Raw genomic sequence first — 26890 nt, forward strand, 5'->3', positions numbered from 1 at the left:
GGGCCCCTGCCTGGGGGAGACCGTGATTTGAAAAGAGACCGCACACCAGTGTGCACTGCAGCCCTATCTGCAGTAGCCACGACGTGCAAGCAACCGAAATGTCCACAGACAGAGAACAGGATAGAGAAGAAGGAAGACGTGGTGTGTACGCACGTAAAATGGGGTGTCACGTGTACGACTTCTAGGATGGGGTATCATCTGTACGCAGGAATATCACATGTATAATATGTGCATATGATGGGATATTACTCAGCCACAAAGAGAATGAAATAATGCCATTTATTTTTATTTATTTATTTTCTTTTTAGGGGCCCCCCGGGGCATATGGAGGTTCCCAGGCTAGGGGTCGAATTGGAGCTACAGCTGCCAGCCTACACCACAGCTCACGGCAATGCCGGATCCTTAACCCATGGAGCGAGGCCAGGGAGCAAGCCCGAAACCTCATGGTTACTACTCAGATTCGTTTCCACTGAGCCATGATGGGACCTCCGAAAAAATGCCATTTAAAGCAACAGGGATGGACGGAGCCTCCTTGCCTGCCCACTTGCTTCTCTCACAAGCGTCCTACCTCAATAAATCTATTTCTTGCTTGTCACTTTGTCTCTCGCGGAATTCCTTCTGGGCAGAGAGGCATGAAGAACCTGAACCTCAGTGAGTCCAGACACCCGTCTGTGTCACATCTGTTGGACGTCAAGCCCCCTTCAAAGAGATTAAACTCAAAGTCTCTGGCCAAGACCTTCAGACCCTTGTCACCGCCCACCTGTCTCACTGTAATGCCCCCTCCCCACCTGGAGCAACCTGGCCTACGCCTTCCCGCCCCGACTAGGAAAGGTATGGAAACCCCAAATGCCCCAGCAAATCAGGAAGTGTGTCACAAGACCCCTCTTCTCCAGCCCATCAGCAGGTCAGCTGGTGTATCCCAAGGAACTCTCCTCTCCCTGGGCTGTAAGAACAGCCATGACCTCACACTCATTGTCGGCTCTCACTGATTAGCAGGAAGTCAGCCCCCTACGTTAACAGCATCCGTCGCCTCAATAAACTTGTCTTTTCTTCGCCAAAAAAAAAAAAAAAAAAAAAATAGAGCAACAGGATGGACCTATAGACTATCCTACCAAGTGAAGTAAGTCAGACAGTGAAAGACAAACATCAGATGGTATCGCTTCTGTGTGGAATCTTTTTTTTTTTTTTTTTTTAGGGCCACAGATGCAGCATGTGGAAGTTCTCTGTGCTAGGGGTGGCATCAGCGCTACAGCTGCCAGCCACAGCCACAGCCACAGCCACGCCAGATCCAAGCCACAGCTCGCGGCAACACAGGATCCTTAACCCACGGAGGGGGCCAGGGATAGGAACACACAACCTCATGGATACTAGTCGGTTAGTTAACACGGAGCCAACAACCGGAACCCCCAGAATCTTAAAAAAGGACACAAATGAACTTATTTGCAGAACAGAAACAGACTTTGAAAACAAACTTATAGTTACCAAAGAGGACAGGTTTTTAGGGGGAGTGACAGAATGGCGGTTTGGCACATGCACCCTGTGGTATAAGGAATGACTGACCCGCCGGCACCTGCCGTAGAGCACAAAGCACTCTACCCAGTTCTCTGCAATAATCTGTGTGGGGAGAGAATCTGAAAAAGAGTGAACGCCTGTGTAACTGAATCCCTTTGTTTTACAGCAGAAATTATCGCAACATTGTGAATCAACTATACTTCAACAAAACTGTCAAAAATGAAAAAAAGTCATTTGGAAAATAGTGTTAATTCTTTTCTTTTTTAGCTGCACCCAGGCGTATGGAAGTTCCTGGGTCAGGGATCAATTTCTAGTTGCAGCTGGGACCTTCACCACAGCTGCAGCAATGCTGGATCCTTAACCCACTGTGCCACAGCGGGAACTCTGGAAAACAATGCTATTGATTCAGACCGGGGAAAAAAAAAATAAAAAATCCCCGGATGCTGTGACCAGATGAGGGTGTTTGGTGAGTAACAATATTTACAGGGTCTCAAAGCGTCTTCCCACAAAATGAATATTATTTTACAAAGGGAAAAATGGTAACTTTACAGGGAAGACCCAGGCAGAAGCCCCCTTTGGGAAGGGGCTGACTTAACCTCACCTCCTGCCACCCCCGATTCTGCGTGCATCTCACCCACTTCCTGGGCACCGCCCACTGTTCCCAGACCCCCCCCACATTGCCCCCCAGGCTGGATCTGGCAGTCAGGGCCCTGCCCTCATTCTGATCACTGGCAACGGCCTGGACCCGGAGCCCAGCTGCAGGGACTCCCGTCCATGCCTGGCTCCTCCAGCAGTTTCCTCCTGCTGCCTGAGTGCCAGGCCTTAACATTCCCCAGTCCCCCAAACCCAGCCCCGAGTCCCAAGGCCTGAGCTCATCTCCACCAGGCGGGGTGTCAAAACCATCAGGGGAGGACGGGTACTGGGGGGAGGGACCTGTGTGGTCCACCCAGGTTGGGGCCTCCTGGGGCCTCCTGGAGTGGAAGGGGGAAGAGGAGGTGGGGCCGGCTGCGTTTCCAAGAGTGAGCCGCCACACGGGGAGTTCTGTGGGGCCCTCCTAAGCCCCAGGCACTGCCTCACAATCCACTCCCCCCAAGCCCCACACGCCCTCGAATCTGCATCTGCTGGGCGACCGGCTTGGGGACAGGAAACTTACTGGGTGCTGCCTGGAACCAGATTCGGATGCTCCCGCCCGAGGGGAGAGGTGTGTGGGCACCAGGCCCAGCACCAGAAGACCATGGTGGACACGCCTGGGCATGGAGTTGGGCAGCGGTGGGAGAAGGACTCCAGGACCCAGAAGCTTCCCTGGGTGAAGGTGAGCTTATTCTACTGTGCCCAGAAGATGGACCCAGCTACACCTACCCAGGCCGGGCCCTGACCCCCAGGCCCCCTTGCACAGGGTCCCGCCTCCTCCTCCGCCTGCGGCCCGGATACTTAAGGTCCTTCAGGGGTTCCTCTGGGCAAGGGGGGCATGATGCGGGCTGAGGGGGCAGGAAAAAGGCCGGCGGGACCGAGGATACTCGGGAGAAACGCGAGACCCAGGTGGATGGGGATCTTTATTTAGAGAAAAGCCGCAGCGCTAGAGGGTCCACGGCGGGGGCGTCAGCGAGGGGGCCTGGGAGCGGGGGCACAACCACAGCGGGGAGAGAGTCCGGCGAAGACCATCGGAGGTGCCGGCTGAGGTGCCGCGGTGACAGAGGGACGAAGGGGTGAGAGCCGGCACGGCGGGGCGGCGCAAGACCCCCCATGGCCCACCTGCGTGGGAAAAACGGCGAGGCTGAACTCCGCCCGCCCGGCTCGGGTTCACCAGCCACCAGCCCCATCCCCCCTCCAGTCCCCCGCCCGCTCCCCCACCCCCATCCTGCCCCTCCCCCTGCCCAAGCCCCTCCCTGGCGCTCCCAGATGCCTTCCCTGGGGTCGCTTGGTCCGGCCGCACCCAGTAAGCCTCCAGCGGACTGGGTCGGCCCCCCGGTAGGGGGTAGGGAGGAGCGTGCCTGCCACACCTCCCCGGGGCCACACCTCGCCGGGGCCAACCTTCCCCAAGGCCAACCTTCCCCGGGGTCACACCTCCCCGGGGCCACACCTCCCCCGGGGCACACCTACCCGGGCGGGCCACTGGCGCCCGGGCCGTCACTGAGGGGTTGGGGGAGGCGCGCTCCCCGCCACCTTCTGCGCCGCCTCCTTCTCTCCCGGCGCGGAGGCCTTGCCGGAGGGCTTCCCCGAGGGCTTTCGCGAGGGCTCGGTGACCGCCACCGCGCCCGGCCGGGCGCGCGCCTTGGGCACCTCCTTGAAGGCGTGGTAGTTCGCCAGCCACGGCGTCTCCGTGCCGTGCTTGCGGCCCACTGGGTAGGCCCCGATGGCCGCCAGGATGCTGCGGTGGCGCTCGGGGTCCAGCTCGGTGTAATACATCTCCAGGGTCAGCGGGGTGCAGATCTTGTGCTGCGGGAGGGGGCAGGTGAGGGGCCGGACGCCGGGAGGAGGGCCCGGGGCTGGGGAGGGCGCGGGGGCAGCGGCCCCTCGGGGTGCTGGTGTGCCGGGCGGGGTGAATTGTCCTCACCGACCTCAGCCACGAAGCGGGAGGTCCCCTCTGGGCCTTCCCGTCCTTTCTGCTTTGGAGCAATTCAGTGATGCCATTCGCGGGGCCCCTAAATCCTTGTATTTCTGCCGTAATTTCAAGCCACCAAAGGTCCGCCTCCCGTTCGGAGCTGGGGTCTCCAGGGAGAGCCAGGCCCGCTCAGAAGGCTAGTGGTCCCGCCTCCTCAGGACAGAGGGCAGGAGAGGGCGCCCGCGGTGGACGCCGAGGGGATCCCGGCACGCCCTTCGAATCGAACCCTGGGACCAGCGAGGCCTCTGCGGGGAGAGCTGCCCCCGCCGACGCCACCGCGGAAGGGGGAGCACTTGTCCACTGAAAACTCAGAGACTTTAAAATATACACTGGAAATGATAAACATGCCCATAAGCCAAGTTAAGAGAGGAAGGCAGGCTGAGGAACAGGCTCGCCCAGCATCGAGAACCCTAAAGTCCTCCTGCCCACACCCTGCCGCGGGCGCCCCAAGGGCAGTGTGCCAGGGCGCGGCAGCACCTTCGCGCTGCCTGCACGTCCCTCCTGCACCTCTTTCCTGCACAACCTTCCTGCACCTCCTTTCTGCACGTCCTGCCTGCACCTTTACCTTTTAAATGACACGAAAAGAAACCTCGCTCAAACACCTCTTATTTTTATTTTTCTAAAGATATAGGACTCCAACGTGCCTGGGAGGTGACGAGCACTAGGGCCTTTGCAGGCCATGTCCCCCAGAGCTGGAGACACCCCGTCTCCCCGGGGATGGGGGGGTGGCACCCCTCCTCCCACAGGACCCCCCCCCCAGTGGGCCCCTTGCTGGGCCTCCGCCTGCAGGGCTTTACTGCCCTTTCCAGCCTCAGGCACGGGTCAACGGCCTTACCCGAAGCAGGAAGCCGTCGGGGCAGCTGAACTGGTCGTACCAGATGGCCTTGTACATGATCAGCACGCAGCCCAGGAGCGCCATGGTGAACGCAATCATCCGCCCTGTGGGCATCTGGGGGGCAGGTGCGAGAGGAGAGGGAGGTGGGGGCGAAGCTCAGAGCCTGGGTGCGGCAACGTGCAGCTGCCGCTCCTCCTCCCGGCCCTGAGTCCCCTGGAACAGACAGTCGGGTTACCCTGCTCCGCCCGTCCTCCAGGGGGTTGCCGCTCAGCTTCTGGGCCTCCAGGTCAGAGAACTTCTTGGGCTGGTCCGCAGAGGACAGCTGGTATTCCGTCTGCGTCTTAATGACCACCTGTGGGAAGAGATGACCCAGAAGACTCTGAACGGAGCGGGTTGGGAGGGAGGGGGGCCAGGGTCTGCTACCCGCGGGCGTGGGTGCTGGTGGCAGGGCTCCGGTGCCCACCAGCTGAGCCCAGGGGAGGGAAGACAGGGGAGTCCTGCTGGGGTCGTGGAAGCGCAGGGCTGGCCAGACCATGGAGAGGGCCCTCCAGTCTGCTGGCTGCCTTAGGCTCTAAGGATGCTCTCCCAGGAGCTAGCCCATCAATGGCGCCATAGTTTGGGGCCCTCTTCCAGGAAGCGCACCCAGACTTCTCCTCTGGATCCCAGGGTCTTAAGGCCTCTACTACATGGGGCACAGGCAGATGTGGTTCTGCGCCCCATGTCTGCTTCTGAAGGACAAGGACGAAGGCTTCCCACAGTGTCCTTGGGGAACCAGGTCCCAAACTGCAGCAGGCACAGCTGAAATCCACATGGATTGCCAGAGGAGTGCCCTCGGCCGGGAGTGATGTCTGGGAAATGCCCCCTGGCCTAGTCAGCAGCTGACTGACAGCTCCTCGTGCCATTCTTGCTCCGGAGCTCAGGGCGGGTCAGGCAAGGCTGTGCCCGAGCTGAGCTTCTTACAGATGCCTTCTAAGAGGAACCCCTCCAGCCATCGCTCGCCCAGGGACCCCGTCTCAGGCCCTGACCCAAGACCGAGTGTGCCCAGCAGAGCAAGGGCGGGCTCTCTGCTTGCTGAGCCCCTGCTAGACAGCAAACAAGCTGGACGCCATCTGTGGGACAGTGTGTGGCCAGTTTAGCCCAGTTCCCAGATGAGGAGAGGGCGGTTCTGGGTGGCCGGGGCTCAGCCGGGCCCTTCCTCCTTTGCTCTGCTGCCCCTGGAGGAGGCCGCCCCTAAACGGACCTCACCCACAGCCCTCTGTCTCCAGGGAGGCCTCTCACCTGGTCGGAGAAGGATGGTTGGAGCTGGCTGACGTCCAGGGGGCTGATCAGAGGGACGCTGTCCATGGCGGCCCCATCCAGGTCCCCCGAGTCTTTGCTTGACTTCCCGAAGCTGCAGCTCAGCCTCACCATGGTGGACGGTGATCCTCGACCTGTCCAAAGGCAGACACAGGCCACCTGGACGCTGCCCACTGGCCACCTAGCAGATGTCCACACCATGGCTCTGGAGTGAGAGGGCCCAGGCTGGCCCCGATGCTTCTCACGACAAAGCCGGGTCCAGAGTGGCCAGGCCAGTCTCCCCAGGGCAGACCAGGAGAATCCAGCCACAGGATTCTAGTCCCTTCCTGCCCATGGGCTCCCTCTGGGTGTCCACAGTCACGCAGACCAAGGAGTTCCCTGGTGGCTCAGTGGGTTAAGGATCTAGCATTGTCGCTGCTATAGTGTGGGTTCAATCCCTGGTCCAGGAAGTGCCGCATGTTGTGAGTGTGGCAAAAAAAAAGAGTCATGCAGGTGATAGTGCCTCTGACTGGTGACTGCCCAGATGCACAGCAGCCGCAGAGGCTTCCACTGGCTGGTCTGCTCCAGGTGACGGTCTAAGACCTGCTGTTGCAACTACAGAGAACAATCCCAGATAGAAGCCTGGAGAGTAAGGGGGGCCAGACTTAGCAGAAAAGTAGAGGACACTAGGCTAAATCTGAATTTCAGATAACAGATGCTTTTGTTTTTTGTAATCCATCCATGCAGTATGCAGTATAGGACACATACAGACTGAAAAATTATGTGCCGTCTATCTGAAGTTCAAATTTAATTGGGCGTCCTCTGTTTTATCTGGCAACTCCACTGGAGATGCGGGAAGGTAACAGAGAGCTGCAGAAGGGGGCTGCTGGTGAGGAAGTCCAAGCGCTGACTCCACAGAGCAGTGCAGGGGCTGGACCCTCCCGGGAGCTGTGACTGCCCTGGCAAGAGCAGCACTGGGAGGGAGCTGCATGGCCAGGGGGAAGGCAAAGCTTCCCCTAATTTCACGTCCACTAAGAAAATGAATCTATCATGAAAACCTTCCAACAAAGACCTGCAGGCCCAGGCAGCATCCCCCCTGAATTCCACTATCTCATGGAGGAAACAGAGCAAATTTCACACAAAACTCATCCGGAGAGAACAAGGGAACACACACCCTGGCTTGTGAGCTCAACACAGCCTCGCAGAGCTCGGCAAGCACAATGGGAGAGCAGACGCTGGGCCACGCCACCCACCAGGGCCAGTGCCAAGGCCCCAGGGATAAAGACAGCATGTGGCATCCAGCACGATGAAAAGGCTGCGTGTCTTTTGGAAATTAACACCTGAAAAGCAATCTGTATTTTCACCGTACGAACAGAATAAAGGGGAAAAATCATCTGATCAACTTCAATAGTAGCTGAGAAAGTATCTGGTCAGATTCAACATCTGTAGAGCGCAGAGAACTCGACCCAGTGTTGTGTGTGACCCACACGGGAAGAGAATCTGAAAGAGAACGGGCGTGTGAGCTTGTACAGCTGAATCCCTTGTTGTACAGCAGGAATGATCGCAACGTCATAAATCAACTTCAATGAAACTTTAAAAGACGAAAAAACTCGGCCTGCCCATCGTGGCTCAGTGGTTAACGAACCCGACTGGTATCCATGAGGACGCGGGTTTGATCCTCGGCCTTGCCCCGGGGGTTAAGGATCCAGCGTTGCTGTGAGCTGTGGTGGAGGTTGCAAACGGGCTCGGAGTCTGCCTTGCTGTGGCTGTGATGTAGGCCAGCGGCTACAACTCCAGTTTGACCCCCAGCCTGGGAACGTCCATATGCCGCAGAAGTGCCCCTAAAAAGACCAAAAAAGAAAACAAAGAAAAAGCTGAATATTTGTTTACTATTTTAAAAAGTCAATTAGAACACCAAGAGCAGAAATCTGCCTTAATCTGATGAAGGTTATATCACAACAACCCACAGCAAATCTTACTGAATGTGATCAGAGAAAGCTCTGCCTTTAGGAGAAGGGGACACAGCTGGACAAATCACATCGATGATAAGTCACAGCCTACAGGACAGGACAAAGAAGGAAGAGGGGCAAGGTCTGGACTAGATCAGGTAACGCTCTCATTCACGGATCAGGCAGCTTTTGTGTGTTGAACATCCCAAAGGATCTGCAGATAAAGTATATGGATTGGAAAGTGTGTTGAGCAGGTTTTAAGGTATTCAGAAATCAATTCTGTTCTAAGTATCAGTGACAGAGAAATTAATACTTTTTTTTGGTTTTGTAGGGCTGCACCTGTGGCATATGGGAGTTCCCAGGCTAGGGGTTGAGTCCGAGCTACAGCTGCCAGCCTACACCAAAGCCACAACTCAGGATCTGAGCCGTGTTGGTGACCTACACCACAGCTCATGGCAATGCCAGATCCTTCACCCACTGAGTGAGGCCAGGGATGGAACCCGTGTCTTCAGGTTTGTCACTGTTGAGCCACGCCGGGAACTGGCCTGGGGAACTTCTGCATGCTTTGGGATCAGCAAAACAAAAACAAAAACAAAAACCCAAAACAAAAAAAAAAAAACCGCATTATTGACTGAAACAACAATGACAAAAAATTCCCTATATTCCTTAAATAAATGGGAAGGATATGGTCATGGATTCTGGAAGGTTCCATGTTTTAAAATGTCATTTCCCCTAAAAGTATACCTATAGAATCAATAAATCCCAATCAAAGTTCCGAGAAGAATTTTTCCGTGTGAAACCGACCAGCACTGTAATTTTCTACGGAGGGCGGACCACACTTAGGACGTGCTGGGAAAGACCGCGGGGAGGACTCTGTCCGCCAGGCGTCCAGCTCATCGCAACCCCCTTGAGGACCCCGTCCTGCCGCCGCGGCTCGCGGTCCAGGGGTCTGCTGAGCCCCTAGGTGCCCTTGGGCGCGGGGTGGGGCTTCTGCGTCACCTGGATGGGGGAGGTGGGTTCGCTTACAACTGTCCCTGAGGCTGCACCTTTGCTTTGTGTCCTCTTCTGAGTTTATTAGATGTCGCAACAAAAAAGGTTAAAAACAAACAAAACCAACACCGAAAGGACAGCGGACAGATAACAGAGGCACAGCCGTGCGAGGTGCTCCCTTAGGAAAGGGCCCGAACAGGGTGTCCGCCGCTTGACACCTGAGCCTTTCCGTCCCCTTCCTCGTGCGGATCCTCTGGGGCGAAGGGCAGAGCCCACCGTCTGGGCCTTCCGCCCTGGCCTCCGCCGCGGCCCCTCTTCCCACTGCAGGCAGCCACCCTGCAAAGTCTGCTCTGCCTCTGAACCCCCAAGCTTCTGTCTTGAGTGACCTCTCCATCAACCGTCCCACCCGAGGTGCCTGCCAGGCCTGCAGGTGACCGCTCTCACGCTCTAGCGGCCAGGCCCTGCTGTGGGTTCCGGTGTGGGCAGGCCAGGTGGGAACGCAGAGTTGGGGGCCCTGCGCAGCAGCAGAGACAGACAGACGTGCAGGATGGGGTGTGGGAGGCGCTGGGCAGGGGCACTCGGGGCGGCTCCAGTGGCGGGGGGGAGGCCCCGAGACCCAGGCTGAGAGAGGGTTCCCCCCCCGCCCCGTCGTGGACTCCCCGGGCGCCCGCGGGGGAGGGGCCGCTGAAGATCTCGAGCGGGGCCTCTTCTCCATGTGTGGTCCTCGCCTCGGGTCCTCACTGAGCAGCAAAGCGCCCCCACGCCCTCCCCCAGGTTGGAGGGCGCTTCCTGTGCTGGGTTGAGACCCGGACTCAGCCTGTGGGTGGCGTGTGGACACCTGAGCGCCTGCCCCAGGCGGGTGGGCGCTCCATCAGCAGCTCTGCTCGGGGACATACGACGTCCGCGCTCTACGAGGCAGGCAGAGATGGACAAGGAGCCTTCACACAGCGGATGCGCCGGTGACTTGCAAACCCAAGTGCGATTTACCTACGCCAGCTCTGAGGGGCAGAGGGGGCGCAGCTCGCAGCCCCGCAAACCCATCCATCTAAAATTGGTGGCCACGTCTCCGAAGGCCGAAGGCTTAGGTTTCCTCCCCCCACCCCCCGCAGGAGGCCCCTCCCCATTAGGGAGCTCCACCTATGGGATCTCTTGGAGCCCAACGTCAGCGCCAACGCCTCTGACTCGACGTGATTTCCACGTCCCCCTGCGTTTCCGTGGCAACAGAGACGGGCTCGCAAAGACCCGTCTTCCTGAAGAAAAGAAGCCTTTGGGGGATCAGTGGACCTGAGCGTCTGGTTCTGGGCCCCTTGCCCCAAGCAGAACGCCCCCCTCCCCGCAACCCTCCCCCCCGCAGCATTCCTTTCCTTCGCTGTCCTGCGGCCCCTCTGGGAAGGCTGGCTGGGCCCCTTCACACCGTAGACCCCGAGCTCTGCGGGATTGGAGGGGTCTTCCCTACTCCTCCCACCGGCCCCCTCCCTCCACCCTGCGCTGTAATTGCATCTTCGACTGCTCCGCATCCGCTGTGGACTCCGGGGCTGGGGGCGGTGCACGTCTCCTCTGTGGGGCCTGGGGTGGGGGTACAGGATGCGCAGTGATTCTGTGGTGATGGTCCGATGGGTGGATGGATGGGAGGGCACGGACCCTTCGCTGAAAGCCCGCGGGAAGCTCGGTTGCAGGTTACGTCACAGACTCACTTTCACACACACACACACACACCGCTCTGGGATGCTGCGTCACTCAGGGCTGCGCCAGTGCGCGCTGGCACGGGCACGTACCGGCCAGGCACAGGCATCCTGTGCACGCGTATGAGCGGAGCTCAGCGGGCCTGTGCACTTTGCTGAAACCCGGTTGAGCCCCCAACCCCTTGCCGCCCCCTGCCGGCCCAGCCGCAACCCCCGCCCAAGTGCCCTCCAACCCCTTGCCCGGCAGGTGGATGGTGGGTTTGGCTACTGGCTCAAGGGCAGGTGGACCGCAGGCACCAGCCCATCCTTGAGAGGTCCAGGCGAAGGGCAAGGAGGGGGGAGGTGCAGGTCTGCATCCAGCTTCAGCTTCCCACGTACCAGCCACCTGTGGCCCCGCACCTAGCTGCGCAGGTGGTTCTGGAGAAACGCCTTCCCCTGTTTCTTGGCCACCTCCCGCCTGACACGCAGCCTCCCTCACCACTGCCGCCCTCTCCTGGTGCCAGCAGCGCTTCTCCGTGCTCTGGTCCGTCCGATGCCCCTTCTGCCTCCCCCAACCCCCTCAGGCAGAGCTGAACCGGTCCTGGAGTGGGCACCCCCTCCCCAACTCTGGGACTCCCAGCTCCCACTGGCTCTGAGCAGAGGTGGAGCTGGCTTGCAGGGAAGGGGCTGCAGTCACCACGGGGTGGGGCGGGGGGGGGGGGACGTTGATGTCCGGCAGTTCTACCCCGCCCCCACCCCTACCCCCAGATGCCCCTCTACTGAGAACCCGAATCCGGGGAGCACGTCAGGTCTGCGTAAGGCTGGACGCCTACAGCCCTTCTGTAATGTCCAGGCAGGGACTGGCCCCCGGAAGCCCCCAATCCTCTAGGAGCCCCGAGGACAACACCCCACGCTCGGGTCAGCAGAGACTCCTAAGGAGGACCCCAGTTTGGACAACCACCTCCCCATTCCCCAAATCCCAGACACGCACCTGCACACGCACCTTTGCATATCCATGCACACACACCAGCATATCTGCAACACCCCCCCACCCGCACACGCTAGGCACATCTGCACAATGTACCTGCATACTCGCACAACGCACTTGCACACCCCTGCACACATTTGCCCCGCTCCCCCAAGAAGAAATGTGAAAATGGCTCACAGGCGTCTCCAACCGGCAGCTGCGGCAGGCAGGATGCGGTCGCAGGACGAGGATGCGGAGGCAGGATGCTTTTCCAGACGCTTCGCAGCTGGGGCGGAGCGGGGGAGGGGCCGAGCCCCAGACCGAGGCTGCGGTTGCCGGGGCGACGCGGGCTGGGGGAGGGGAGCGCTGTGTCTGCTGCCTCTGCACCCCTCCCACGCGAACCCCGTTGGAGCCGAGCCTTCTCCCCCCACCCCCAGCCTGTCACCCCCTTAGACGCACCAGCCACGTCCACACGGGGTGCATACTTCACGTACACGTACGCCACATACACACCTCACACACACGCCATTCACACACACACTGCACGGACACACACACACCTCACACACTCGCACCACCGCACTGCACAAAGGACAGGCACCCCCAACCGTGGCTGCTCATCCCGCAGGCACATCCAGCCGCTCAGGCACCAGCTCGTGCGTGGGGCGCCCGGACGTGCCCCCCTGCCCGCTCTGGGCAGCGTCCTTGACATACCGCTGGGTTGGGCCCGTCCCCGCCCAGAGGGCCTCCTCCTGCCTTCTCAGCGTCTGAAGGCCCTGGGTTGTCAGCCTTCCCAGGGCAAAGCTTGTCCTTCCTGGCGGCTCTTAGGCCCCAGGCCCTGCACAGTGGCTGCCATGGAGAAGGCGGCTTCGCGGACGGAGTGAGCGACTGCTGAGGGCCGGGGTCCATGGGACCCCCAGGGCTCAGCCCAGCCGTGGGGCTTCCACAGCCCCGCCCACGTTGTCAGAGGAGGGATGAGGCCACCGTCCCGCCTGCTGCTGAGGACTGGTGGTCCCTTTAATTGTCCCTTTAAAGACCATATTTGCAAATACAGTCTTATTCTGGGGCCCTGGAGGTAGGGCTTCTACACATAAATTTTGAGTTTAAATGGAGTTCCCCTGTGGCTCAGTGGTAAAGAACCCGACTTGTCTCCATGAGGATGTGGGTTCAATCCCCGGCCTCGCCCAGTGGGTTAAGGATCTGTTGGTGCCGTGAGCTGTGGTGTAGGTCGCAGATGTGGCTCAGATCCCTAGTTGCTGTGGCTGTGGTGTAGGCCGGCGGCTGCAACTCCGATTCGACCCCTAACCTGGGAACTTACATCTGCCACAGGCGTAGCCCTATAAAGACAAAACCCCCAGAATTTTGACTTAAAATTCTTTTTTCTTTTTACAATCGCACCTGTGGTATATGGAAGTTCCCGGGCTAGAGGTGGAATCAGAGCTGTAGTTGCTGGCCTATGCCACAGTTACAGCCCATGCTACAGGCACGGCAACACCAGATCTGAGCCACATCTGTGACCTACACCGAAGCTTCCTTCAAGGCCACATCCTTAACTTATTGAGTGAGGTCAGGGATTGAACCCGCATCCTCTTGGATACTAGTCGGGTTCGTAACATGCTGAGCCACAACGGGAATGGCACCATTTATTTAGATCTGTGCTTTTTCTCAGCACAAGCCTGTACTCTCGTTCATTAAATTTATTCCGACGTATTTTATTTTCAATGCTATTATGGATGAAAGATTTTCTCTAATTTCATTTGAAACTAGTCATTGCTATACAGTATATAAAAGCAACTGATTTTTACATATTGCTCTTATATCCTGAGGTCTTTCAATTGTAGAAGCGGTTTATTTTCCATCCTCCAATTTCCATTTTAAGAACAACGTGGACCCCTCAGTGGTTGTTCCTACCCGTTCGGTGGCCTGAGCAGAGGGAGCTGCAGACCAGTCTTCGGGGGCAGGCTGAGCCCTCAGGCTCCAGGAGGGGACAGCTGGGTGGGCGCAGAGGCACCCGTCCGCCACCGCAGGTGAGTAGCGGTGACCCGGGGCTGCAGCGGTCCATTCGCCCGGAAAGGCCTCCTTGGTCACAGCCTTCTCAGCTGCTGCTCACCCTCTCCCGTCTCTTCAGGATCTCTCTAGAAGTAGAGGTCAGCCATGGCCTCCCGTGGGCGTGCACGGGAGTTGGTGCCACACAGGCACGCGCAGAACCTCCCAGGCGATTGAGCATCCACCACGTCAGACCCACGAGTGAGCTCCCCATTGCTGCACAGATGGCAATGTCCACACAGCACAGGGCGGAGACTTGTCACGGAAGAGGGCCCTGTGAGAGGCTGGTGGTCACCTGGGGTTGGTAGCCACCAGAGGTCTTGGCTCCTGGAAGACTGCCTGGACCTGGTTCGTGAAAGTTTCAGGAGTGAAGCGGCAGCAGCAGGAGTGGCTCCAGGGGCAGCAGGCTTGAGCCCAGCGGTCCTGGAGGATCTGACCCTGACACGAGCTGGGTTTTCGAGGGCAGCGGTGGCACAAGCCGCCAGCAGACGCTTCTTCCAAGTTCTCTTCAGATTCATGAAGGAGAAGCCGTCACTTTTCCTTCCGCGGATGGACGGTTGCCTTGGGCGTCCAGGTCGGTGCCACCTCGGGGGGTCCGTGCTGCAGAAATTTGAGGTCTTCCTCCTCTTTGGTTTGCGGGCCATCGAGGGCTCTGGACTTTGTGACAGTTTCCCTTTCAGCTACGACGGGACTCAAGAACAAGGCCGTGCGGACCCCTGTCTGGGTAGCACGGAAAGCATATCCTGAGATCTTGTTGAAGCCTTTCTTTAGTTCTAGTAATTTCTTTTTGGGTTCCTTGAAACTTTCCAAGTTTGGGGTCATATTACCTGCAAATAAAGACAGCTGTTTTTCCATCCCAGGTCAAGCATGGTTCTCTGTCCTGCCTTGTTGTGCAGGCTGGGGTCCCCAGCTCAGTCTTGACCAGTGGGGTGAGCGGGGACCCGCCTCTCCTGGCCCGAAGGAGAGGCTGCTGGTCTTCGCCCCAGATGCAGTCATCACTCTAGGGTTTTCAACATGCCTTTTTTTTTTTTTTTCCTCTTTCTCTCCTTAGGGCTGCACCCACAACATATGGAAGTTCCCAGGCTAGGGGTCACATTGGAGCTGCAGCTGCCAGCCTACACCACAGCTCACAGCAACGCCAGATCCTTAACCCATTGATCGAGGCTAGGGATCGAACCCACAACCTCAGGAATCCTAGTCAGATTCGTTTCCTCTGCGCCACCACGGGAATTCTTCTACATGCCTTTTTCCCAGTTTTAGAAAGTTCCCTTCTATTCCTGCATCCTTGGAAGGTTTTTTTGTTTGTTCATCCGTTTGTGTTTTAATCATAAATGGGTATTGGATTTCTGAAAAAGAATTTTATTTTTATTTTAATTTAATTTATTTATTTTTTGGTCTTTTTAGGGCCGCACCGTGGCACAGGGAGGTTCCCAGGCTAGGGGTCTAATCCGAGCTGCAGCTGTGGGTCTCCACCAGAGCCACAGCAACATGGGATCCGAGCTGCATCTGCGACCTACACTGCAGCTCACGGCAATGCCGGATCCTCAATCCATTGACAGAGGCCAGGGATAGAACCCGCATCCTCATGGCTGCTAGTTGGGTTCTTAACTTCAGAAAAATAGATGCTTTAACTGCCTCGTCAGCTGGAGTAAACGTCCTGTTGTGAGAGAAGCTAATAGGAGGGAAAAGGGGAATGAGTGGGAGGGGGAGGGGTTACCGTGAGAACTGTATTTTCCGCCCAATTTTTCTCTAAACCTAATTAATTAAAATTAAACAAAATTAATTGAAAAAGCTGGATGTCCTAGATTAGATGTTATAGCCACTCTGGGTTAGAGGGTTCTCCCCTGAGGGTAGTGGTTATTTCTCGCCATTTCCCTGGGCTAAGTCTGTGGTCTGTCTCTCCGTGGCACGTGGCACTGATCTCTGCCAGGGTAATCGCAGGTGGACGACAAGCGCATTTTAGGAATTTATTTTCAGTGATGCCTGTTAGCGGTATAAGGACTAGAATTAGAAGAAAGTTAAGGGTAGATGCTAGGTGTCAGATGACCGTTAACGGGTGACCCAAGGGCTGTCCTCTGCTTCGTGGGAGTATCAGTAGGTCCACGACTAGTGCTCGGGATGAACATTGGCTGGAAGGTTGGGGTGTTATACTCCACTGTTTCCTTTTGTTTTGTTTTGTGGGCTGTGGCACACAATGGCTTCATGTGAGATCTCAGGTCCCAGAGCAGGGATGGAACCCAGGCCACAGTGGTGAAAGCACCGGATCCTAACCCCTAGACCACCAGGGAGCTCCCACACCTCCTTGCTTGATGTGCCCCGTGTTGGGACATTTGCGAACACGAGCCTGAGGTGATTAAGGAGAGTGCGCCCCGTCTGCTGTGACCGGATGGGAGAGTTGCTCAGGGAATAAGAAGCCTCATTCTGGGGATTCCCGTCGGGGCTCAGCGGAAATGAACCTGACTAGCATCTGTAAAGACGCAGGTTCCATCCCTGGCCTCGATCCGTGGGTTAAGGATCCAGTATTGCTATGAGCCATGCTGTAGGTCGCAGGCTCGGCTCAGATCCCGAGGGGCTGTGGTTGTGGCTGTGGTGTAGGCCGGCAGCTACAGCTCAGACTGGACCCCTCGCCTGGGAACCTCCATATGCCGGGGCATCCCTCAGGGACAAAAAAAGAAAAAAACCAAAAAGCAGCAGCAGCTTTCAGGTTTGCCGGGAAGGCAGTGTTGAGAGGTTAGGTGGGTGGAATCGTCTGGGTGTCCGGAAGGTCGGCATCAGTAGGACCAGAAAGAGGAACAAGGCCCACGAGATGCTTTCACTGTGACTTTGGATGTGACGGATAGTGTCCACCTAGGATGGGGTTCCTGTGGGACTCCAGAGCCTGTTCCCCGCAGCAGCGGCCGGGGAGGAACTGCCGAAGCTGCAGTGTGAGCGGGGTAAGGTGGGAGGGGAGACGAGGGGGCCTGGCTTCACCCCCTGAGACTCCTCCCTGGAGCCCTGGACTCGTTCCTGCCCCTGTGAGGAACTGCGGGGGGGACCCCGGTCATGACGTTGCTTCTCGGGGTGTTTAGCTGCGGGGCGAGTCCGCCTCTCGGTGCCCAGCTATGCCTGGCAAGAGCGGGCCGATTTGATTCCTACGGTCCGCCTCTCTGGGAAGGTGTGCGATGCATAGGCAGGCCTCTCCCAACAAGGACGAGTAAGCAACCAAGAGAAGGTCCATTTGCACGTAAATATCAGGTAATTCATCCACAGTTTATGTGTCAGTAGATACGGGTTACGAATGATAGAGCAGTGGTTGGGCCTGATGTATGACGTGTTGCTAGGAATAGCCCTGCTGTGTAAACAAATACCCAGCGGGGAACTGGAATTATCATGAGATATCTGATGGGGCTGGTAGATCAATAGATGGGGTGTTAACAGTTTTGATGAGCGCGTGGGATTTCCCAGTGTTGGTAATTGGCGTCCTTACAGTTGAAATACAACGACGATTTTTCACGGCCTTGGTCATGGTTATATGTAAGAATGATGATGACTTACGTTGTATTTAGGTTTTTTTGTTTTTGTTTTTGTTTTCTTTTTAGGGCCACACCCGTGGCATAGGGAGTTTCCCAGGCTAGGGGTTGAATGGGAGCGACAGCTGCCGGCCTATCCGACAGCCACAAACACACAGGATTTGAGCCACATCGGCAGCCTGCAGCTCATGGCAACGCAGGATCCTCGATCCACTGAACGAGGCCAGGAATTGAACCCGCATCCTCATGGATACTAGTTGGATTTGTTTCCACTGCACCACAACAGGAACTCCCTTTAAGTACTATTTTTAAGTAGTTTTAGCAGTTTTTCCTTAAAACCTTCACCTACTTATGGTAGGTTTGGGCTGAATGTGAGTGGAAATGGATGTGGTGCTGTAATATGTTCTGGTGGATCATTTCTGGGCTTAATGGTTTTGAATTTATTTAGGGATAATATTTGGTTTTGGTTCTACAGCAGCTGCAGCTACAGAGGTTTGCATTTCTTACAAAGCCGCGTTAGGTGTATTTCCTCCGGGGTGGATAATGTGATCCTTTATGTTGTAAAGCATGAGGAGCAAAGATTGTGTCTAAGTTTAATGGGAGGGGGATCCAGTGACTCCTGAAGACCCTGGTTTTGGCGAGGAAGCGGCGGCCGCTGCTGTGTTGCACAGCTGCGGCCTTGAGTGGCGGCGGCTCCCGCTGTCCCGGCTCTGATGGAGGCTACTCAGGGACAGTAACTAGGATTATACCTGCGTGTCACCCGGAAGGAGAGGAATAGTTTAATCAGAATTTGGATTTGAAACGAGTGCAGAGGTTTTCACTCGGAAGAGGGAGTGTGTGGGAGGGCATATTCTGGTCCAGGTAGATCGAGCGGCAGTGATGCCGGCAGACGGGGACGTGGTGGGAGGTGTGCTAGTTGGGAAGCATCCAGAAGGTCGGAGAATTCGAGCACGTCTGAAGGATCCTCAGATTCAGACCTTGTGTCTGAGGGCGGATGGTTTGTGCCGGGAGGAAGGCTGCAGTGGCCCCCGCAAAGCGGTTGTTTCCAACCCTGAGGCGTCGGTATTTGTGGGGCCGTTGGCGGCGGCCAAGAATCCAGAGGAGACACTTCCTGGTAGCAGGCGCCGAAGAGGATCGAGGAGGAGCGGGTTCCATTCTCGGTCGGAGCTGAGAGAAGCCCGCGTGCGGCGCGGGGCGGGGCGGGGCGGGGCGCGACCGGGGGCGGGGCGGGCCCAGTCCTGGGCGGGGCCGGGCGGGGGCGCGGCGGGGCATCCCAATCCCAGGGGCGGGAGCATCCCAGGCGCCCGGCGGCTGTGAGGGGCGAGCCTGTGCGCTGTGCCAGCGGGTTCTCTTTGGTCTGGTGCTCCCGGGAACGCAGCCGTCTCCTGGTGAGGGAGGCGTGGTCAAGGGCATTGCTTTAAACAGACCTCCTGTTTTCCGTGCACCTTGCTCGCAGTGGGCCGTGAATAACGGATTCGGAGCGTGTGCCCAGCGTGGCTTTGCTGAACGCACGTGTGCAGATACACAGGCGCGCTGGCCGGGGCGGTCGAGGCCAGCAGTTAGTGCTCTGGGCCTCGCTGCCTGGGGCTGAGAAGGCGACAGTCTGTGGCAGTTTCGGGCGGCGGGCAGTGCCGTGTTAACCGTTTGCCCGGGTCCACTGCTCTCTGATGGCAGCTGGAAATGGGCATGAACACCTGCTACCGGACTGCCCTCGAGGGGAGCTGGGCTGGGGCTGGCCTGGGGTCATGGCTGAAGTCCTGGCTGGGCAGATATCCTGCTTCGGGCCGGGAGAAGTCCGACTGAGAGTCTGTTATCATGATTGAAGGTAAGTATGAAATTTGCGGTAAATCTCAGGCGCTTCAGTGGAGCGAGAACCATGCTTCTGATGGAAGAATCCCGTGTCCCCAGGATTGTGTGACAACAGCAGTGGTTGCTTCCACTCGACCCTGTCACCATCCAGTAATAAAAAAGGCACCCTTTGAACTCCTTCTCATCTGACAAAAAGTTGGACAAGGTTGTTGGCAGTAACTCACATTAGTATGGTGACAGGAAACATGAGGAGGTCCTGACTGTTGGCTCTGAGGTCGATCAGAGAGTCCGTCACTGAGTGTGTGGCGAGAGCTTTCCTGGTATGGCTGTCATCGAGGAAAGGGCTGACTTTAAACCAGCGGATGGTTTTAGGGTTTGAAAGGTAACTCGACGTCAGCTGGGCATAAGCACTCCTTGGCTGGAGTCAACAGATATTGTTGTGAGAATTAAGCTGGTAATAAAGTCGTGAGATGATGCTTTGCACATCGAATGGGTGTAGGTTGCTTTTGAGATGTTGGAGGCGGTGATTATAATTGAGAACTTTATAGAGTGTGATTAGTGTAGAAGGGACAGATAAACTTGATCCTTTGTTTGGAGTTGCACCGCTTTTGTTTCTGAGACCCGTGGGTTACTTGAATCGATTACGAGTTTGAGAAAGCCACGCTGTTAAGTACGAGGCACGACTTCGTCCTTCTTGCACACTTTTTTGGTGAATGATAAGGTTGGAGCTTCCACGGTTAGATCGAGAAGCTGACGTTTGTGTTAAGCTGTGTTTACCGTCTCTGGGCCCCCGGGAGCTTGGGTGAGTGGTGGGAACAGGAGAGCCCTGAGGGCGTTTCCCGTGGAATCGGTGCTTTAATGCTGCTGGGGTGATGTGTACCCTTCCCTTCTTGTGTTGTGATTGCACAGAGGCGTGAGGCTGCGGCGCGTGTGTGGACCTGCCGGGGAGCGATGTGGGGTCCTGAGGTGGGTGACCGTGCTGCAGCGGGGCGAGGGCTCCTGCCGTGGAGCAGAAACAAAGTCTGCCAGTGAGTCTGCAGCAAAGTGAGGGTTCCCTCGCGGGGCGCCAGCCCCAGATCCAGCCAGACCCGCCCAGAGAGGCCTCTAACCACTGCGGCCTTTGGGGGTTTCCTCTAAAGGGGAAGAACGGAGATGCAATTAATCACCCTTCTGAGGCATTTCTGAATTTAGCTTCCGGAGTCAGGCTCTCTCCGGTTTGCGGTCTCAGGCCGCATGGTCCACGGCCGGGAGGTCCAGGAGCCGGGCTTGCCCTGGAGAAACCACCTGAGCTTGCACTTAATCTCAGCATCTGGGAGAGCCGTTTTGGTGTGTTCACAGTCTTATCAGCAACAGCAGTCTTAGTCATCTGACTCCGGTTGATTAGCGTTCAGTTAGCACAGGACCGAGGCCAGACGGGACAAGAAAGGGAAGAAAGTTTTTTTTCTTTTTCTGGCCACGCACGCGGCATGTGTAAGCTCCCCCCGCCAGAGCTTGAGCTGGCCTGTTGCCACAGTGCCATTGGATCTGAGCTGCATCCACCAGATCCTTAACCCAGTGAGCAAGGCCAGGGATCGAACCTGAATCCTCACAAATGCAACGCTGGGTCCTTAACCTGCTGAGCCACAGCAAGAACTCCGGGAGTCAAGTTTTGGCTGGAGAGATGAATCAGAAACTCATGAGGGAACTCAGTTTTAGGGGACTCGGAGTAGTTACCGTGAAGCTGGTTGTTGGGGGCAGGGCCAGGTTGCGAGACTTGCTAAGAGTCACCCGCTGCTGTTAGTGGCAGGGATCTTTGTGGGCCACGGGCTCCAGAGGTGGTTCTGCTGTGAATACATTGGAAATTTGAGTTTGCTAAGCGAAATAGTATAGAAGCTGTGAGGGACGCCACGGGCGATTCGAGGGGCCACAGCCCCTCAAGCCACTTGGAGGGTCCGGATGAGAAGAGCTATGGTGACAGGTGCCCTGTGGCCCGTGGAGGAGCGTGTGACTTGTCTGTTTGGCACAAGCAGGTCAAGCTGTTAGAATAAGTCCTCATAAGGACAGTGTAAGGATTGGATCTGCCGTGTGCTCTTAAGGGGTTGGGGTTATTGGACTCAGGGGCACCACAGCCACTGAGCTCGAGCAGCGAGGCTGCGAGGACCAGGGATCCGACCGTGACAGGTCCTTTGCGCTCTGTGCAGTCAGAAGTACAGCCCATGGATGGGTATTTTTACTCTAAAAACTACTATGCACGCTAATCCTATGAAATCTTTGGCTAGAGAGTCAGATATTGCTTGGGTTCGCCGGCTTGGAGCTCTGCTCCAGCAGCTGTGGCTGAGGGCCTAGCGGGCGGGGTGGGCTCGGACGCCTCCAGCTTCCAGCCAAGTGGTCAGTCCGATGTCCCCCAGGTGACCGAGCCGAGGCCCTGCAGCATCAGGAAACTGTTGGGTGGGGTGCAGGGCATGGATTCCAGCGCGTGGAGTGATGGGGGAGGGAGGGTCATGGGTGTGACAGGCAGGTGGAGTCAGGGCCCGCCAGTCACCTTGGCTCCTGACCTCTGTCCAGACCCGCCCACAGAGAGACCATAAAACCTTGAGAGGCGAAGGCAGGGAGGAGCAGGAGCAGCATCTGGACCCTGGGTTGTGGCCCCTGAGTCTGGAGCCACCGGTCCCCAGAGCACCCTCCACACTGAGAGGGACGGCGACATGAGGAGGTAACGCCCAGCGCCCGCGAGCCCAGACCCCACGCGGTCCAGTTGGGCTGTGCTGCCACTCGGGTCCGCAGCCTGGCCCAGCTGGGGGGCACTCTGTCTGCAAACCGTCTTTGCCTGGCTCTTCCTGGGGCGAATGCAGCTTGGGGGGCGGGGCTCTCCTCCCCAAGTGACTGCTGCCCCCCCAGGTCTGCGTCTGGACTCCAGCTCCAAAGGCCGCCCGGGGGGCCCCTCTGGGGGGAGAGCATCTGTCCCTTGGGGTCCCTCGGCCCAGGGGAGAGTCACCCAGGGAGCCTCTGGAGGCAGGAGGTGGGGGGGCAACAGGCCTGAGGAGCCTGTGACTGATGCGGGGGTTGGGGTGGGGGGGGTCGAGACGCTGGGGGAGGCTGGAGGCCGCCTTGGGGGCTGGGGTGGGAGGCTCAGGGAAGCACGGGGCGTCTGTCCACTCTGGGGTCAGAGGCCATCCCCCGAAGTGTCCCTCCTCTAAGCCGGAGCCTCTCCCTGCCTCCTGACAGGGCTTCTCCTGGGAAGCCCGGCTTGGGTCCAGAGCCCTCCGCCTGGAGAGGGGCCTGGAGGGGCCCAGAGCCAGGCCGCCTCTGCTCACCGCCACCATCCCCGCCCCTGCCCAGCCCCAGGACTGGCCAGGAGATACCGGGCAGCTGAACCACACCAGGCCAGTGCCCTTCGGCCCCTCGCTGTGCCCGGCACCCGTGCTCCAAAGTGCCCAGTCAGCCAGGGAGGAAGCAAAGGTCCTTGTGAGGCGGGAACTGGGGCCACCGTGGCATCGAAAGGAGGCCGTGGCCAGTCCCCCTGCTGCCCCACCCAGCGGCAGAGCAGCCAGCTTCCTGCATGTGTGGACATTATTAAACCCAAACTCGATTTGAATCAGGTGGCGTCTGATCAGCAGATAGGAAGGCGCTCTGGGGATGGTCGCAGCAGGAGGAGCAGGAGCGAGGAAGCTGGCGAAGGGAGGCGCGCTGGGCTGTTCGAGGCCCCCTCCTTGGGGAGGGGGACCGCGGGGCAGGCGCCCACCTCCCCTGTGCTCCTCAGGCGACTCCAGACTGACCGCATAAGACTCCGTGTCTGCCAGGGATCCAGGCTCTAACTGAGGCCATTTGGCGACGAGGGCTCAGCAGGCGCTTTGGCAGCTCCGCTGCGAGGAGGGCTGCTGTCCTGTTTTAACGACTCGAAACACACGCAGGCACACGCACACCTGTGCACCGCAACACTCCCACATGTCCACACATGCACACATAAGCACACGTGTACCACAATACCCCCCCACACACAAACACTCCGTGTTGGTGCCCCCACCCCGTCCTCTGCTCTCCTGTCGCTGTCTTGGGTGAGGCCTCCTCCCGGCTGAGTCCCTCCATCACCGCCAGCCTGTGGAGCTTGGTCCCTGACCTCCCTGAGGTCCGGCTGGGTGTGGCGGGCAGAGCTCCGCATCTTTCCCGTCCCCTCCTGGGCTCCCCACCTAGGGACCAGCACTGCCACCTACCCATGGCTCTGAGGAGCCACTGTGCACGGCCTTGGGGCTGGGGGCGTGGTGCCCGTGTCCCACCAGGGCCACAGCCTGGGGCACAGAAAGCCACACACCTCCCACACTGTTGGTGGGGCGAGGCAAGGGGCAAACCGCCAGCCCCACGCAGGTGGCTGTGCCGCGAGGTGGGGCCTGCCCAGAGCCAGGGGTGCTGCCCTGGCTGGTGGGGGAGCGACCCCTGGCCTGAGCGCTGGGGAGCAGGTGTGGGCCTGCGGAGGTCGCACCTCTCTGTGCCTGCGTGTCCTGCTCTGTGACACGGGAGCCAACACACCACCTGTAGACCTGACTGGGATCCGGCCCCAGGCCTCGGCAGCTGGACCACCGCCGGCCAAGCCCGGTGTCCTGCCTGGAGGTCAAGGGGCAACGGGAACCCCTCGCCTGCCTCTCACTTTCCTCTCTGGTCCCGCAGGCTCCTCCTGGTCACCAGCCTGGTGGCTGTGTTGCTGCTAGAGGCAGGCTCAGCCCCAACACCCCAGGTATGTGTGGGCTCCTCGTCCAGCCTCCCCGGGGCTTTGCCCTCAGCTGTGCCAGCGGGGAGGAGGAGAAAGGGCGCCTGCTGGCCCAGGACAGGCGTGTGGGGACCCTCAGGATGAGGGGAGAGGCCCCTCTGCGGGGCCGGATGGACAAGCCTCGCCAAGCTCCCAGGTGACTCAGGTGGGGACGTGGGTCTGATGACACTCACCTGTCCTGGGAGCCCAGGGCTCCTCCACAGGCAGTGCTGCTCAGGGCCAGGACGGCGCTGGAGCCAGGCTCTTCCCCAGCCCTGGGTCCAGGCCACTCGGCCCCACATACGTGGGAGACAGGAGGTCCGGCACGGCTGTCCCACAGCTGCTGGGCACTGGTCACGGCCACTGAGTCACCTTCTTCACTTGTTCCCCTGGCCCCACTGGCTCCACAAGGAAGGATGGGCTCAGAACCCACCCCCTTCCTCAGGCCACCAGCTGGGGGTGGGCCCGAGTCCCCCAGAGAGCCCAGGAGGGGCAGACGGCGGGGGAGGGAGTCAGCAGGTGTGGTCTGGGAGGCCCTGGAGTGGCCTCTCCCCAGCTTCCCTCTGATCTGGGACCCTCTGAGGACCACACTGAGCCTACACCTGTGACCTCTCTTGCCCAGGCCCTTGTCAAGATCAAAGGCAAAGCCGGCGCTGAGCAGGACATGGAAGAGTGAGTGCCCCCAGCCAACAGCCCCTGCTGTGCCCTTCGGCCTTCCCGGAACTGGGGGCCTTGGGAGATGGAGAGCCTGCCCAGCAGCGTTGGGGGGGGCGGGGGGCAAAGGGGTGACAGAGAGGCCTGAAATCCATCCCAGCAGAGCAGAGCAAGGATCCGGAGGATCCAGGGTGCCTGCCCCTCCCCCCAGCTCCCCTGCCCCTGGCAGCCTCCAGGGTGGCGCCTGCCCTGAGGCTGAGGCAACACAGAGCCACCTCTGAGCCAGCTGTGCCCACTTCCCGCACCCATGCGAGATGGCCAGGCCAGAGGATGTGGCACTGGTCTCCAGCCTGCACAGGCCTGGCTCAGCTGCCCTGTGCCCAGCATGGAGCCCAGTCGCCATGGCCCAGGTCCTGAGAGGGTCTCCATTGAGTGTCCCCTTCACCCCCGCTGCAGCCTGGGCCAGGAAGTCTTCTCTTGTTCTTACCGACAGGGTCCTTCTGGGGACCAGAGAGGGCTTGGGGGGAACGCCTGGGCCAAGGGTCTGGGTTGGCGGGGGCGCGCGGGGTGGGGGGGGGCAACAGCACGGGTCCCGGGCCTCCTGCTGTGCCTGCGGGCCTGACACAGACGTGTGCTCACAGGGCCTGGAGCTCCGGGCTGGTGGATCCTCCGGGGAAGGACAAGCAGTGGGAGCAGCTGCTCCAGGTCGCCTCCCAGGAGCAGCAGGAAGGTCAGGGCAGGCACCGCCCAGGGCAGGGTGCGTTGGGGGGACGCCGGGGGATCCATGAGGCCACACCTCCACCTGTCTTTCCATAGGTGCCAAGGCCCTGGCAGGGAACAAGGACACCCTGGACCGTGTCCCAAGCCCCAAGTGGGGCCCTGAGCCCGACCGTGACCACCTGTACCACAGCTGGCCGCAGGAGGCCCAGGAGGAGGCCAGGCCCTGGGCCCGGGCGCTGCCACCTCGCCAAGTGCTTCAAGGACCTGAGGAGGACCGAGACCACATCTACCACCCCAGGGGTGACTCCTGGGAGCCCTGACCCCTCCCCAGCTGGAGCAAATAAAGTCTGCAAAGAGGCGGAGGCCACATGTGTCTTAACTGACAGTGCTCATGGCCCCGGCTGCGCTGCCTGGGAGAAGGGGGCGCAGGTTGTCCCCGCCGCGCAGCCCGGGGCACAGCCTGACCCTTGGCTTCTTCACCCAGAGCCCATTTTCCTGGAACTGTCTTCCGCCCGGGCCCTCCTGAGCTGGGATGGGGGTGGGGCACAGCAAAGACCAGTGGCTGGGATGAAATGACTCTGGGCCCCCCGAGGGGACCCAAGCATGGAAAGGATGTGGAGGGAGGCCAGCCTATGGCTGCTCAGGACAGGTGCTCAGAGGGACAGGCGGCAGGTGCACAGGGGACGGGGCAGACTTGGGCCCAGACTCTGTCGTTTTCTGGGCTGAGGGATCCAGCCCTCCGGCAGCCCTGGCTCAGCAGGTCTGAGGTCACAGCAGCAGGCTGGGGGCACTGGAATTCTTCCATGTCATACATGTGCTGGGTGTGTCACGCGCGATGGGGTTTTGGTGTCATGCTCGTGGCCCCGGGTGGAGAGGGAAGAACTTGGATGGAACCAGCTCTGGGGCTGAGGCAGAACCCAGCACCCGGCTGCTCCAGAGACACCGGATTGTCTGGGGCGGGGGCGGGGGCTCACGTGCCCTAGGACGCCCCAGGAGGCCCGAGCTCCTGAGGGCTTGGGGGCAGCCCTCACCCCAAGCACTGCTCAGCGGCTCACACGGAGCAGCAGCTTTGTCACCCCGCGCCACCAACAAGGAGACTGAGACCCCGGCAGTGACCTGCTCGAGGCCCCACCCTAATAGCATCGGAGCAGGTCCCCAACGTGAGGGACCGTCCTGCCCAGAACAGGGCGATGCTGACTTGGCTGCCCTGACCCAGGCAGCAGTGTCTGCCGAGGCCCCAGAGTCCTGCCCAGGTCTCGGCTGCCCTGGATCGCACACAGCCCCTCTGGTCAGGTGACCCCTCTGTTGGCAGGGAGGCTGTCCCCTGGCGATTTGGGTCCGGGTATTTGGGAACCGGCGTCCCAAGGAGCTCAGACCCAGGTCGATGGTGGCCCTGGCCCCGGGCGGCCCAGGGCGGCGTTTGTGGCCAAGTTTCCCCTGGCCCTGCTGGTGCCAGGACCCCTGTGGGCTCTTCCTGCACCGAGGGCACAGCCCGAGAGGCAGCGTGAGCTGGGGCAGGCAAGGGTGGTCTGTTCTTTCCCAAACGCTCTGAGCGTTTGGTGGAAGCCAAGGCCCTTCTGGTGGGCACTGGGGCTCTGCAGCAAGAGCTTGGACTGAGTGAAAAATACTGAAAACTGGGAT

At 59.0% G+C, this 26890-nt stretch overlaps 2 protein-coding genes across 4 annotated transcripts; one reads left to right on the forward strand and one right to left on the reverse strand.

Annotated features, from left to right (window-relative positions):
- Positions 1-3052: 3052 nt before the first annotated feature.
- On the reverse strand, positions 3053-12098 carry CALY (calcyon neuron specific vesicular protein). Of its 2 annotated transcripts, none has more exons than XM_021073955.2 (6): positions 11990-12098; positions 6228-6379; positions 5185-5301; positions 4950-5063; positions 3613-3948; positions 3053-3264 (listed from the first exon to the last, which is right to left on the reverse strand). In XM_021073955.2, exons 2-5 carry the CDS (start codon positions 6357-6359, stop codon positions 3640-3642), a joined length of 672 nt encoding a protein of 223 aa, XP_020929614.1. In that variant the 5' UTR covers positions 6360-6379; positions 11990-12098; the 3' UTR covers positions 3053-3264; positions 3613-3639. The 2 variants fall into 2 exon arrangements, with proteins under 2 accessions (XP_020929614.1, XP_020929615.1); XM_021073956.2 differs by having other exon boundaries at positions 6228-6426.
- A 6031-nt stretch (positions 12099-18129) lies between these two features.
- Positions 18130-25607, forward strand: PRAP1 (proline rich acidic protein 1). 2 transcript variants are annotated; one of them, XM_084997673.1, is made up of 5 exons: positions 18130-18506; positions 23797-23863; positions 24498-24547; positions 25171-25259; positions 25346-25607. In XM_084997673.1, the coding sequence occupies exons 1-5, from the start codon at positions 18226-18228 to the stop codon at positions 25567-25569; spliced, it is 711 nt and encodes a 236-aa protein (XP_084853799.1). In that variant the 5' UTR covers positions 18130-18225; the 3' UTR covers positions 25570-25607. The 2 variants fall into 2 exon arrangements, with proteins under 2 accessions (XP_084853799.1, XP_001927920.1); XM_001927885.7 differs by lacking the exon at positions 18130-18506 and adding an exon at positions 18695-21847.
- The last annotated feature ends 1283 nt before the right edge of the window (positions 25608-26890 follow it).

This window comes from Sus scrofa, chromosome 14 (genome assembly GCF_054392235.1).
Source record: "Sus scrofa isolate SSC_HxYL_T2T_F1_AM1 chromosome 14, Sscrofa_HxYL_maternal_Yorkshire_Landrace_v2.0, whole genome shotgun sequence".
Taxonomy (NCBI): Eukaryota; Metazoa; Chordata; class Mammalia; order Artiodactyla; family Suidae; genus Sus; species Sus scrofa.